A 12917-nucleotide genomic window follows, 5' to 3' on the forward strand; every position below is an offset into this window, starting at 1 on the left:
GAGTCGGAGACTCATCCTAATGTGTGGATACAAATCATATATGTATGATCTCTCTGCTACAATATCCTCTCGCTCAAACGAACTAAAATATGTCATGACGTAAACCTCTCTTTCCTTATATACATATAAAAAAGAATTCTATGTTGCCGCATGCCGGATGTTACCGTAAAAATGAAAAACCACCAATGAAAGTACTATGACTAATGTTAAAAACGCCATGAACTATTACTGCATCATAAAATGTCACTAATGCTCATGTGGCATTATCTTTTTACGGCAAATTTTTAAGTCACCAATGCTCATGCTAATTTTTGGCAACAAATTTCTAATTTTTATTTATTTAACAATATTTGGCATAATTTTTTCATATAGCGGGAAAACTCGCGTGCTCATGCTATTTTTTTGTACACATTTTTAATTTTTATTTATTTAACAATATTTGGCATATTATATATATATATATATATATATATATATATATATATATATATACGAAGATTGGGAGCCTGTTTAGTCCCCGTCCGGTTGAGTGGCGCAGTCTGCGCCGTGCGTTGTCGAAGACCAAAAATATTTTATCGACTGGCAATCACTCTTTCTGGCGCGACGGTGAACTACAATGAGCGTGCAAAACCAAACGGCAGAGAAAAGAAACGTTTTGCGCGGGACAGCTTCGTTTCTTCTTTTCTGTCCCCGCCTTGTTCTGCACGACGATTCAGCTGCTGAAAGAAAGGGGTTTCGTCGCCATACAGGGGGCGGAGAAGAGGGTCTGCGCCGTCGTGGATGGTCGTAGCTGTCGTTGAGGATTGCTGGTCCTGTCGTTCTGGGGTTTTCAAAACCCAAGCAACCCAATGATGCGGAGAATCCGGGGAGCCGTCGACGGCGATCATGGAGTGGAAAGCACCTACTGAGTACTGAGTCGCTGGAACGTTGGTGGATGGTCGACAGAGGTGAGACCGTTGGCAGGTCAGGAGGATATCTGTTCTCATTGCAGTCGTCTTCAAGGAGACAGTCACCTTTAAGAAGAAGCATACGGCGGCACAGGCCACTACCGCCAAGCTTCCCTAACCCGCTTCTTCCTGACGAGGCTGGTGTAGGCCGTTCCTTTTTAGCTTTTCTCGCGTGGTTATTACGTTGTTGTTGTAACGGAATGGGGTTGGATGGTGGAGGGTTCTGTGTGATTTTTCATTTATTTTCTGAAATCATGAGTCCCATTTTCTTAGATGAATTATTTGTTTTGGTTCTAACATGTATCAGTTTTTTATTACTAACGCCTGCTACAGAATGCCAGCTGCTATGGGGGGACGCACTTTTTCAATTTAGATTGCTTGTTACTCGAGGTGCTGGTTTTGACTTTCAGAATGTACATGGTGTTGAATAGTTTGAAGTGTGCTAGCTATCTTTTGACCAACTGTAGGGTGCAGGATCCTTGTAGACTTGTAGTTGTGTCTGGTTAGCATGGGTGCGTCAGGAATGAAGAAGATCAGCGCCGCTATAGATATTTTTTTTGTTCCATTCTGTTGATTATGTGGCAATCTCCCCTTTGATGGTGGTGTTGATTAAGTAGACGAGAGCCAGTTATGGAATTGGCTGGACCCGATTAGCTATTGACGGGAGAGAGTAAGAACATGAGAAGATGGTTGATGTAGGGTTCTCTTTCTTGATTCCAAGTTTCCTGCTTTTCTGAAAGTATTTGTATATCTTGTCATGGGCAACTTTAGAACAATATTGTAGCCTCCGATGAAACAGAAACATGAAGATATTTTATTTTCATCCATAACTAATTGGATTTATGTGCAACTACCTTTATTTCGGAAACCTTTGAGCATTTTATTCGTATATTGTCCAGAGTTAGACATAGGCATTCACTAATCTCTCTCTCTACGCATGCAGATGGACGGGTGAAGAAGTCATGATGAAGCAAAGTTAACTCATCAAACGTGCAATTATCATGATTTTTATTCACTCATAAAAACATGAAATAGGTGTTCATTTTGTGGGTCAAAATTAAAGGGCAATTGTTCCTTCAGTGATGTATCAATGGGCATCTCTGTATAAATCTGTGCATGAGAGCTTCTGTTTTTTAATCAAAGATTGAAAAGATTGCACACTATGGTTCTAAAGATTGAAATTTGGCAAGGTCATTCTTTTTCTTGTTATATGCATATGATAGCTTATTTCATGATTATAATGTTGTTTGACTTAGGAATTATGCGTTTGTAGTTCTTTTGCAGTGTTATGATATGCTGTCTAACTCTTTGCTGTTGGTATTACGTTTTAGAGAGGCAGTACAAGGTCTAGTTGGGGAAGAGTTGCTTGTTTGATTCTCTGCTTCGAGAGAGATGAATTCATGGCTTTGTAGTTTGTCTCCCTTAATGTTTTTTGTGTCCCAAGAACAGAGAAATGGCTGGCTGAATTATGAGAAGCATGTGTTGATTTTTATTTTGATGAGCAGGTGAAGAATGTTGCTCATTTTCTTCTAATGTTTCATTTTCTTTTGCCTTGCTTTTAAGTCTTCATCTTCTTTGTTGATTTTCCATTTTGCTTTTGCTAATATTTGAGTTTGCAACTTCTTAGTTTTAATACTTTTTTGTTATTTTTAAGAGAAGATTATTTTGACTATTAACAAACCCTTGAAAAATTGTAAATTTCATTTCGTGGGATTATCTTTCTGTCCGTCATTGGAGCTCCAACAGGTCAGCAACCAATATCAAATGAAGTTCAAATGTGCAACAGGTTGATGATCATTTTTTGAAGGCTGCTTCTTTTGAATATCACCATGAGGTAGAACTTGCCATGGAATTCGTTGTTGATGAGGTGCTGGCACGTTTGAGTTTGGATAGTGATCATACAGATGGTCTAAGTAGGTCATGTTTTGCAACTGGAGGTAAGAATGTAGTCATTCTATCATGATTTTCCTGTCATTGTGGATACATTATGGATATTGAAAGATGCAAGATGTAATTATCATGAACAATGGACATGCAGTTATAGCTCATGAATATTGAAAGATGTAACTTTCAGATGATCAATATTTCTGGGTAGATGACTCAAATATTGATGATTCAGGAAAATGATCATTTGCTAGTCCTCATCGCTACATTTGGTGTTGATTTGGGCTCTAAGCATGACAATAGGTGTTGATTTGCCTCAAAGCATGCACAGACAGCTGCTACAGCTGTTTCAGGTAATGGACTTTTTTGGTTGTTTCTCACTAGCTCTTCGTATTTTCTTTGTTTTTTTGTGGCAACTTGTGAACCATAAGCCTATGCTGTGCAATAAGCATAACTGGACAGGTCGCTTTGCAATAAACATTACTTTAGGTTGTTGAGGTCTTTTTATATGTCTAATCTGTACCTTGGTCCTTGGACAATCCATATGGTGGCCTCTTTAAATGTTTATCTAGTGTTTGCCAAAGAATTGGCAGGCTGGATTTCATCTAGCAATCAAAGCTGGTTTTCATGTGGGCAACCATAGTTCAATTTTCATGGCATTACATTTTGCACCAATTGAGTGTCTGAATTTTTTTTTTCAGTGTCTTGAATTTTATTTTCTCCATTTAATAGGCTCCTGGAGATGAAAAAACTTTGTCATGTTTGGTTTAAGATTCTGTTTAAGAGATTTTCTCTCATGTCGAACAGGAAAACGTGGTTTTCAGGCAAAGTGGATGGCAGAGTACCCTCATTTATAATCTCTTCAGAGGTTTTGAGTGTCAAGTGTCAACCAGCTCACGGACTTTGTTATTTAACACTACGGTTTCTCTTTATTAAGGTTTGTTTATGGTGTGTGAGCTTTATCATCTCTGCGCCTTCCTTAGTTATTGGTGTGATATATCTTTTCCCCTGACATGATTTGTGTAATATATGTTCTCCTCTTGCAGATTCTGGAAGCGGCTCATCAAGTTGCTAGTTTTACTGTTTCTACAGCACTTATATCATATGATTAGATGAAGACCAATGCGAAGCACTCATAACTGGGATACAGCAGAAGATGTTAGCGCTTATGAGTTTTAAGCATCAAGAGAATGTGTTGTCTATTGGGTTATCCTCAGATGCCGATAGCAACAAAACAATCATAATCAAAGTAGAAACATATAGAAGAATAAAAAGTAGGATCTACATGAATATAGCCATGTATTTGACTCATTTTTCTCCACTACCATGAAAACATTATAGAAACCAATGGATCTGCCTAAATTATGCTCTTGATTGGCTACAAATGACCATAACCAGCCCAGCTTTCTCTCTTGTTCTACTGAATATCTGCAGTCATTTTAAGTTACCGCCTGGAAGCCCCTATGATAAGTTCTTGAAAGCTGCAAGACTGTTTGTGTAGTGCATATGATGCTGCACTCCTTGGGATGTTAGGAATTTGAAAATGTCGCCTATTGACATTTTTCTACCGGTCCGGCTTTGTGTATTTACTCGTGATATCAACAAGGCAATTCTGATCAGTGATGCCATGGAAATAGGGATGGCCCAGATAAATTCAGCAGATTTTGCTAATGTGTCTATTCTTGGTGATTTTGTTATTCTTATATGTTTTAATTTTCAATATGATTTGTAGTAAACTTTTTTATTTCTTATTAAGTGCAAATGAAAAGTATGAGGACAATGCGTAGCAGCAATAAACAGACTTGGCTAAAGAGGTATTGTTCCGTTTCTTCTTCTATTCTATTTTTTTTTGTTTCTTGCTGTTTTCCTTGTTTATTTTCTTCTTTCTTTCTTTTTTTGTTTTTCTTCTTGCAGCGTAATATTATAGACTAGATACAACTGTTCTCATCTTTGATTGCCGACTAATACCATGAACTGGAATTTAAAACTAATTTAAGGAAAGTTATTGGCGCTGGATTTGTGCCAGAGATATCTTTTTAATATTTTCTAATTTTAGTGCCAGTGATAGTTAATCGATGGCTCTGTGCTGCACTCCCACTGGTGCCATGTCAAATCTTTCATAAGATGTACCATCACCGACAGCTTTCGCCCCCAAAGAACATTATCACTGGTGCTAAAATAGTCCCGAGCTGTTCCCAATTGTAGTTGTTTATTATGGTGGCTGAGCAATGAATTTCAAAATTTTAGCCATCTAACAATCATGTAACAGTGCTAAAATGGCCCTGAAACTCTTTCCAATTTTGGTTGTTTATGGTGGCTTTAGCAATGAATTTAAAAAATTTTAACTATCTAGCAACCATTTAACAGTATTGACTTTTTATCTCTTTCTTTCTCTCTTTATTTCCTTTTGGTGGCGCATTTGACTTAATAACACGGTCTTGAGGGATACTTTCTCATCACCGAATGTTGTGGCTTGTCTGGTGCATTGGGATGTCTATTTTGTTTTTCGATTACGGTGCCGTCTTTTATCTGCAGTTAGGTACTACACCATCTATTCACTCTTTCTCTACTTATTCTTATTTTCGTTTTACCGTGCGATTCTTTTGTATATTCGTTTTTTAATTTTATTTTTGCGGTTTGTTATTATATTTAGGGGCTTCTTGTTTTCAAATTTTGCTATGAATTTTCATTTTATCAGTCTTTTTCTCCTTCTCCTTCTCTTTTTCTCTCTCTCTCTCTCTCTCTCTCTCTCTATATATATATATATATATATATATATATATATATATATATATATATATCACAATTAAAAAAAAGGTATGTTATTTACTGCAATCGAATCATCCGTGCAATCATAATTTTTTTTCCCTTATATCCAACCTATAGACATGATGTATAGTGAAGATTATTGAATTGCTGAAATTTAAATATAATCAAAGCATGCATTTTATGATTCAAAAATCAATTGTTGAAAATGCATCACATGTTGCAAGCTAAAAAGAATCATATTTTCTTGATCAGCTAGTACAGATATAATTGATTTATTGGCTTCCGACTGGGGTGAGCAGATCAACGCCCTTGGATCACGTCAATGCAACTTGGCTTCTGGGACTAAGTTAGATTGCACGTAGAAATGATTACCTAGTTGGCATCAAAACTATGTCTCCCAAAACATCTTCCATAAGCGTGCTTCTCTATATTTTAATTGTTTTTCATAAACCTAACTATATAATTGCTATAAAAATAAACAAAAATTGAAGAACTTGAAATTTTAAAATTTGGGTTTCACCTAATGAGTTGAAAAAACTATAACCGTTAACTTTTAAGACTCTATAAATTTAATATATGCATTTGATTCGAACGATCTTTTTAATAATAGAAATTAAGAGCATGATTGAGTATTCTCTCTCCCGGCGCTCTCTCCTTTGTTAAGTGCATTGAGTGGAGGGAGAAGGGAGACAAAGACCTCTCAAACATGTCTTTCTATTCAATTTGGACTGTTTGAGAAATGTTAGTGGAATTGAATGTAGAATGATTGAAGTAAGTCACTTTTTAATATATGCAGACTACATAAGGCCCGGTTTAGATAGATCAGGGTAACTTTACGTTGTAAAAAAGTCGGATCTGAGGTTTAATTTTTTACTTCATATTTTCTTTTATAAATTTCCAGTTCCAAATTTTTATCTACCAATCAAACTAAGCTTAAAAGAATATACATTAGTTTAAAAAAAAAAAATCAACAAAGAACAACTTCTGTGGGTACGGCCATCCTGTCCTCATGTCCATCTCTCCGTCCATGTTATCGTGGTTCGGAGATCATCTGGAAGCTTTCTACCCAAAAAATGTTTGCAAAAGTGTAACGTTACTTGGCTCAAATCGCATGTGCAATGATAGCGAGTCTAAAGTCAGAGTCCAGGACCACGCGGTCCGCACACAGAGTCCTTGACGCGACGAATCCGCATGTTTTACACGCCGCGTGTTTGATTACCTGGAAAGAAATTCACAAGATCCTCCTCTATAAGAGAGAGATCGAGGGAGGTCTAGATTCCAGCTATCGAGAGAGAGATGGCAGCTCTGCAGATGAAGCCTGAACTGTCATGGCGAGGAAGACTCGATTCAGTCTCTCATGGAAGGCGGAGGAGTGGAAGGAACGCCAATGGCTCGGGGTTCGTCGTTGCTGGCCAGGCGCGGAGGATTGAAGGCGTGAGCGAGGAGCTGAACGCCATTGCCCGCCAGAACCTTGATTTTGCGGTGGTACGCCGGAGAGTTCGGTGGGCGTTTGCTGGAACTCAGCAGGAGCTCGATCATCTCCTTTTCAAGGTCCGATTCTTTTCCTTCATCGATTCTCTTTTTCTTCTCAAAAAAGAGCTGCAATTAGTTCTCTGTTAAATGTTCGGATGGATGGAAAGAATTCTGATCGTACCACCTCAAAAGAACAGGAAAGACGGTGGTCGGTGCCAACCTGATTCTGATCTCTTTGCTAACTGGCCGGAATAAAAGAAGACTGGCTCCTGTTAAGGCCGTAGAGTTCAGCGGTGCTGTAGCCTGTGGACTCCACGTTAACCAATAAACGGTCACCTTTAATGCCCATTACCACCAACATCACCGATCACCAATGTTGGCGCCTGCGGGATTCTTGTTTAGACGCGAGAACGGCTCCTTTGCAGTGCAGTTCAACAAAAATTGTGGAGTAATATTTTATAAACTAAATGTTAAATCTATGTTGATGGCGGTTAAGATAACTAATACGGAGATTGTTAAGGAACAAAACTTTGGTCATTTACTCTTGACGAATTTGAATTGCATTGAACCCAATAAATTGTGCAGTAGTGATCGTTGATCCTCAAAATCCATGGCGTAGATGTTATATACTTTATCATTAAGATTGGGCAATTCGCAAACATAAGGCTACCAATCCATGGGAGCACCAGGAATATTACCGACCCCTTCATCAAGTGCTGTGAATGATTTATTTAGGAAGATGATATTTAGCTTAGTACTACAATGCTTGTATGATATCGCGAGTGTTTATACATGCATCTCTAAGGGCATTTGGTAACTAGTTATTATGCTTTTGGAATACATGCTTCTAAACTACGTGTTCCAAAAGCACTATGTTTCTTGAATTATGGACATAGTTTTTTTAAGAAAATATGTTCTAGGAACAAAATATTATTCTCACCAAAAGCCCTCTTCGTGCTGACGTTTCCCACAGGCCTTGGGGAGTTATCAGGTCTAGACATAGGTGGGTTTGGACCTGTGAACTATATCATGTACTAATATCAAGTTGAAATTAACTTCTGAATCAAACATTTATAATTTCATGTGAATCAGCAAGTACCAACTAAATACTCATGGCAAATTACCAAATAGTAGAAAGACAGCTACATCCCGTCCACATTAGCTTAAAGCAGTCCACATTAGCTTAAAGCAAAGGGGTTAATGGGTTCAGGCTGAATACATGCTTGGTCGCTGCCCTGGCGGAGGACATCGGGTCCTAATCGAAGCTAGTTACATGCACCATTATGTGCATAAAAGATTGTGCATCTAGTGGTATAATGAGTACTTCTCTCGAAAGTAAAATGGGTTTTACAAGGACGAAAATATAGGGAAAAAGTAAAAAAAAAAAATTTTTTTTTTTTAATTTTCAGAATACCTCAATTTCTTCCTTCTTTTCGTTTTGGAGTTGAGTCGGTATGGAAAGGACAGAACGCTTCTTGTCCCTAAACATACCCAAGGGAGGGGGGCTACTTAGGTTATAGCCACACCCCAACTAATTGAAAAAAAAATGTATTGAACAAATTAAAAATTTTAGTTATGCAATATATTTTTTAGATTTAAGTTCAATTTTTCTTTATTCGAATATGAGGTTGAACTGTTTCGTCTGCTCCTAAAAAAAAATCAATCCTCGCTCCTCATGCAACAACCACGACTTCAATCCAATTTTGACATAAGAAAAATGCTTGAACCTTAATCCAAACTTTGTCCACTCTTTTTTCCTTTCCACCGACCGAACATGGATTGTGGGGTTTGGTGGAAACCGGGTCAAACCCGAACTCCATGAGACACTCAAAAAAAGTTATCCCAGAGCTTTTGTCCGGCTCCTTGGGTTCCCACCGGTCTACGGTATAACAGAAAACGAATGCTTTTCTCTGCTTTTCCTTTTTGTTTCCTCCACTTTCCAGATTGACCTGTCCCATATTAATGGGTTTGCAAATCCAAGGTATCAATGGCTGATCACAAGAAAATTGTGTCACGGGTATTGACTTGAGGAAATCCATATAAATGATTTAGACATGCTAAACTAAAAGTAATCGGATAGAAAATGCCTGAATGTATCATCTACTTGGATTCAAATGTTTCGGTGCACAAAGAATTGAGAACGGGATCTGAAGTATCAGCACGATTTACGCTGCTGAGTTCTCCAGCTACCTCGTTTAACTTACTCTATCCCGAAGACCTCAAACCCACAAAAGTCTTCTGCAACAGAAACAGAAAGAGACTCATGTGTGTGTCTATACTATACATATGATGGGGAAGTGCTCATAATTGACTGCCTTCAGTAAATGAGCAACTGTAAAGCAGCACAAACATGCGCATGATCTTGTAGCTCTAATCTAGTCTGTGAAATTCCTTATAAACAAATTCAAGCAGAAACTCATTTTGGTTTTGTGTTTGATCTGCAGAGGGCACCATCTGGCATTCAAATGGAGGAGGTAAGACTGTGCAGCCGGTTCTTTCTTTGTTTCGTTGCCTTTTCACCGAAAAATTTTATCATGAAAACATGTTGTCAGTATGTATGGTACTAGTTCATATTGAAAACAAAAAACATCGCCCTCCTAAAGAGGAAGAGGATCCCCTGTTTGCTTTCTTCATGCAGTGGTATGAAGTGAACTCCAGAGGGTTGGAGGTCTTCTGCAAGAGCTGGTTCCCCCCACCTTCATCGAAGGTTCGCATCAAGGGTGCTGTCTTCTTCTGCCACGGCTATGGCGATACCTGCACCTTCTTCTTCGAAGGTAAACTACCATCAGAAGTTCCACCTATTAACCACATGACGGACCACAGTAGTCTCTGAACGAATCTTGAGCCCGAATTTGCATATGAAAGAATCTCAGGCCCGGCTTGTATTACAGGAATTGCCAAAAGAATTGCAGCAGAAGGGTATGGAGTTTTTGCAATGGACTATCCAGGGTTTGGTCTTTCGCAAGGGCTGCACGGGTACATACCAAGCTTTGACGAATTAGTGGAGGATGTGATTGAACAATATACCAAGATCAAAGGTGAATCCTTTTAGCTGTCATGCAACTTCTTTCCCCAGCGCGATTCTGTGCTTTTTGATTCTCTATTTCTACCAATTAACTGGTTATCATAGCTTGCATATGACGTTCATGTCATGGTTCTATCTGTTTTCTAAAATTATTAAGTAATGAAAAGGTGAACCAGCCCTGTTGCAAAAATTCTCTAGTTTGCAAGATGTACTCATACTGCATTTTGGTTCGTCCTCAAAGTCTTGGGCAGCTGTTATGGGCAGCAAAATTTAATACCTTCATGTTGACTTGCAGGAAAGCCTCTCATTAGAAAGCTGCCCCATTTCATTTTCGGACAATCTATGGGAGGAGCTGTTGCTCTTAAGCTTCACCTTGAGCAGCCAAGTATGTGGGATGGTATTGTCCTAGTTGCTCCTATGTGCAAGGTAAGTTGTCTATCTATGTCATGTCCGAGCATATTTCTGTAACCTGCACATAACTCTATTGGATTTTAATGGCGAATTAGCATAACTATTACCTAAGTATGATGGAGATTGCATCATTTGGTAGGAGTATTATGAATTGCCTAAGTATGATGGAGATTGCATCATTTAGTAGGAGTATTACGAAACTGTATTTCACCAGTATCCTTATTCATGCATGATCAATGGTAGGAACTGTTGAAAAATAAAAATAAAATAACAAGAAAAGAGATTTAAACATGGTTTTTCACCATGGGAGGCACCATCGTCCTTAAGGTCGACATTCTGCAATCTCATTCATATATAAGCTGCCCTTACAAATAGGACAGCTTCTTCAGCTACAGAACACTCATTAACCACCGTAGCAGCATAATGGTTCCTTCATTTGTGCATTATCTTTAACCGTTCCCTAAGTAGAGCATCGTCATGATCTTTGCCACCATATTTGCTAGGAATGCTTTTCGTAACGATGACATTCTTATCATATCTGCTCCCATGATAGCTGTTGTTAAGATCATTCCTTTCAAGGACATCGTTTGCCTCTTCTCTCATATTGTCCCTAAGCATGGCTAATGGATTTGACCATCGATTGAAGTTGCAAAACTGCATTGCGAATTGAACAGCATTTGATGCAAAGCTTAGATCCACTAACCCGAGGCTTTATGTTTACTTTATGTTAAAAATTCAGAAATTACTGTCATTGTTCTGAACATTTCTTAGAGGATTATGCTTCACATTTGCAGTAATGAGGACTTTAGTTCCCTTCTTGACAATAAATTTTGTACTTCAACTTGCAATATGTTTCCAAGACATTTTTCTTTGTGAAATCGTATCACTTATTTTATTCTTAATGTTTCTCTGTGGCTATAATTGTACTCGGAAGATTGCAGAAGACATCATGCCACCTGATTTCATGGTAAAGATTGCAAAATTCTTGTCCGTTGCTCTTCCCAAAGTGAAACTCTTTCCCAATGAAGATCTCAGTCATTTCACATTTCAAGAACTTGCCAAACGAAGATTGGTAACGTGTCCCTCTTTCTTATTCTTGGTTTAACATGGTTATTTTTATATGCTAAATGCTTCTAGGCATAATTTTTAAACAGTTCACAGGTACGTACTAGATGGAGCCTGCGTTTTTGTCTCTAGGGTCCAAACTAAAATAATTCTTCTTCGCTGCATTTCGAGATGTTAGAAATACCATATATAAGTATAATATGTTTATGGTTTACCTATCTAACTAATATTTTGCAATGTTTTTGCATGGAACAGGCTCAAGTTAATGTGGTCTCATACAAGGACAAAGTGCGGGTAAGGACTGCGATGGAGCTTTTGAAGACCACCAAGGAGATTGAACGTCAGTTAGACAAGGTTAACATACTATTGTTTGGTACCTTTTTTCTTTTAGGGATGGCATAAAATGAAAGCAATACTTCATAAATCTTAGATGTTTATTTGCAGTTAAACTTTTTCATGGACCTCTTTATAATGCGTTGTAGTGTTGTTCTTTTCTTTTAATTGTTTACACGTTAGTTTCATGTCAAATCGAATTGTTTTGTAGGGTGCAATCATACTAGCACTAATGCATCACATCTCATCAAAATTTCGAAGATTTCGAAGTTAAGTGTGCTTAGACGATAGTAGTACTGTGATGAATGATCTCCTGGGAGGTTATTAAAAGGCCAGGAGCCTATCTTCCAATAGCTCCTTCTATTGGAAGTTATTATGTCATTAGATGACTTTGATATTGTTAAGCTCAAAAATTCACGAGGATCATATCAGATATTCAAATTTTGTGGTTTCCAACTTCCATACATACAGGAGAGTTTTATATAAGAGCTTCACATTGCCAATGCTAATGCAATTCTTGTATTTTGTATGTTAGGTTTCTGCTCCTTTATTGATACTTCATGGTTCGGAAGACAAAGTGACTGATCCTCAAGTGAGTCAATTTTTGTACCACAAAGCAAGCAGCCAGGACAAGACAATCAAGTTATATAGAGGAGGTTACCATTGCATTTTGGAAGGAGAATCAGATGAGAGGATTCTGGAAGTGATAAATGATATTATCTCATGGCTGGACGTGCAATCTGTTATTAACAAAAATTAGTTTGATTTATGACAAGATCTTATTGTTCAATGTGAATCCCGATTTTTTGTTGTACTTTTCAGCTACATAATTTTATGGACCAATTACAATCTGGTTTACTTTTCAACATTAGAAATTCTTAATAAGTGAATTTTGGAAAAGTTTGTCTTCCTATCAAATCTTTGTAATATACAAATTTTCACTTTAAAGTACTTGGGTACATGTAATAAAAATTAATCTAGCATTAACGTGTGAAGATATCCGGCAGGGA

General features: G+C 37.8%; 1 protein-coding gene and 1 long non-coding RNA gene across 5 annotated transcripts; both read left to right on the forward strand.

Moving 5' to 3' along the window:
• Positions 1-530: 530 nt before the first annotated feature.
• Positions 531-4603, forward strand: LOC116263988 (uncharacterized). Of its 4 annotated transcripts, none has more exons than XR_007574602.1 (6): positions 531-2137; positions 2279-2452; positions 2734-2884; positions 3067-3184; positions 3639-3768; positions 3878-4603. It is a non-coding gene; the product is annotated as an uncharacterized LOC116263988 (long non-coding RNA). The 4 variants fall into 4 exon arrangements; XR_004174760.2 differs by having other exon boundaries at positions 531-1642; positions 1891-2452; XR_007574603.1 differs by having other exon boundaries at positions 531-1337; positions 1422-2452.
• A 2290-nt stretch (positions 4604-6893) lies between these two features.
• Positions 6894-12704, forward strand: LOC116263595 (caffeoylshikimate esterase-like). Its single transcript, XM_031643331.2, has 8 exons — positions 6894-7151; positions 9518-9547; positions 9712-9847; positions 9965-10111; positions 10394-10524; positions 11444-11581; positions 11830-11928; positions 12443-12704. Exons 1-8 carry the CDS (start codon positions 6897-6899, stop codon positions 12665-12667), a joined length of 1161 nt encoding a protein of 386 aa, XP_031499191.2. The 5' UTR covers positions 6894-6896; the 3' UTR covers positions 12668-12704.
• The last annotated feature ends 213 nt before the right edge of the window (positions 12705-12917 follow it).

Source organism: Nymphaea colorata, chromosome 11 (genome assembly GCF_008831285.2).
Source record: "Nymphaea colorata isolate Beijing-Zhang1983 chromosome 11, ASM883128v2, whole genome shotgun sequence".
Lineage (NCBI taxonomy): Eukaryota > Viridiplantae > Streptophyta > Magnoliopsida > Nymphaeales > Nymphaeaceae > Nymphaea > Nymphaea colorata.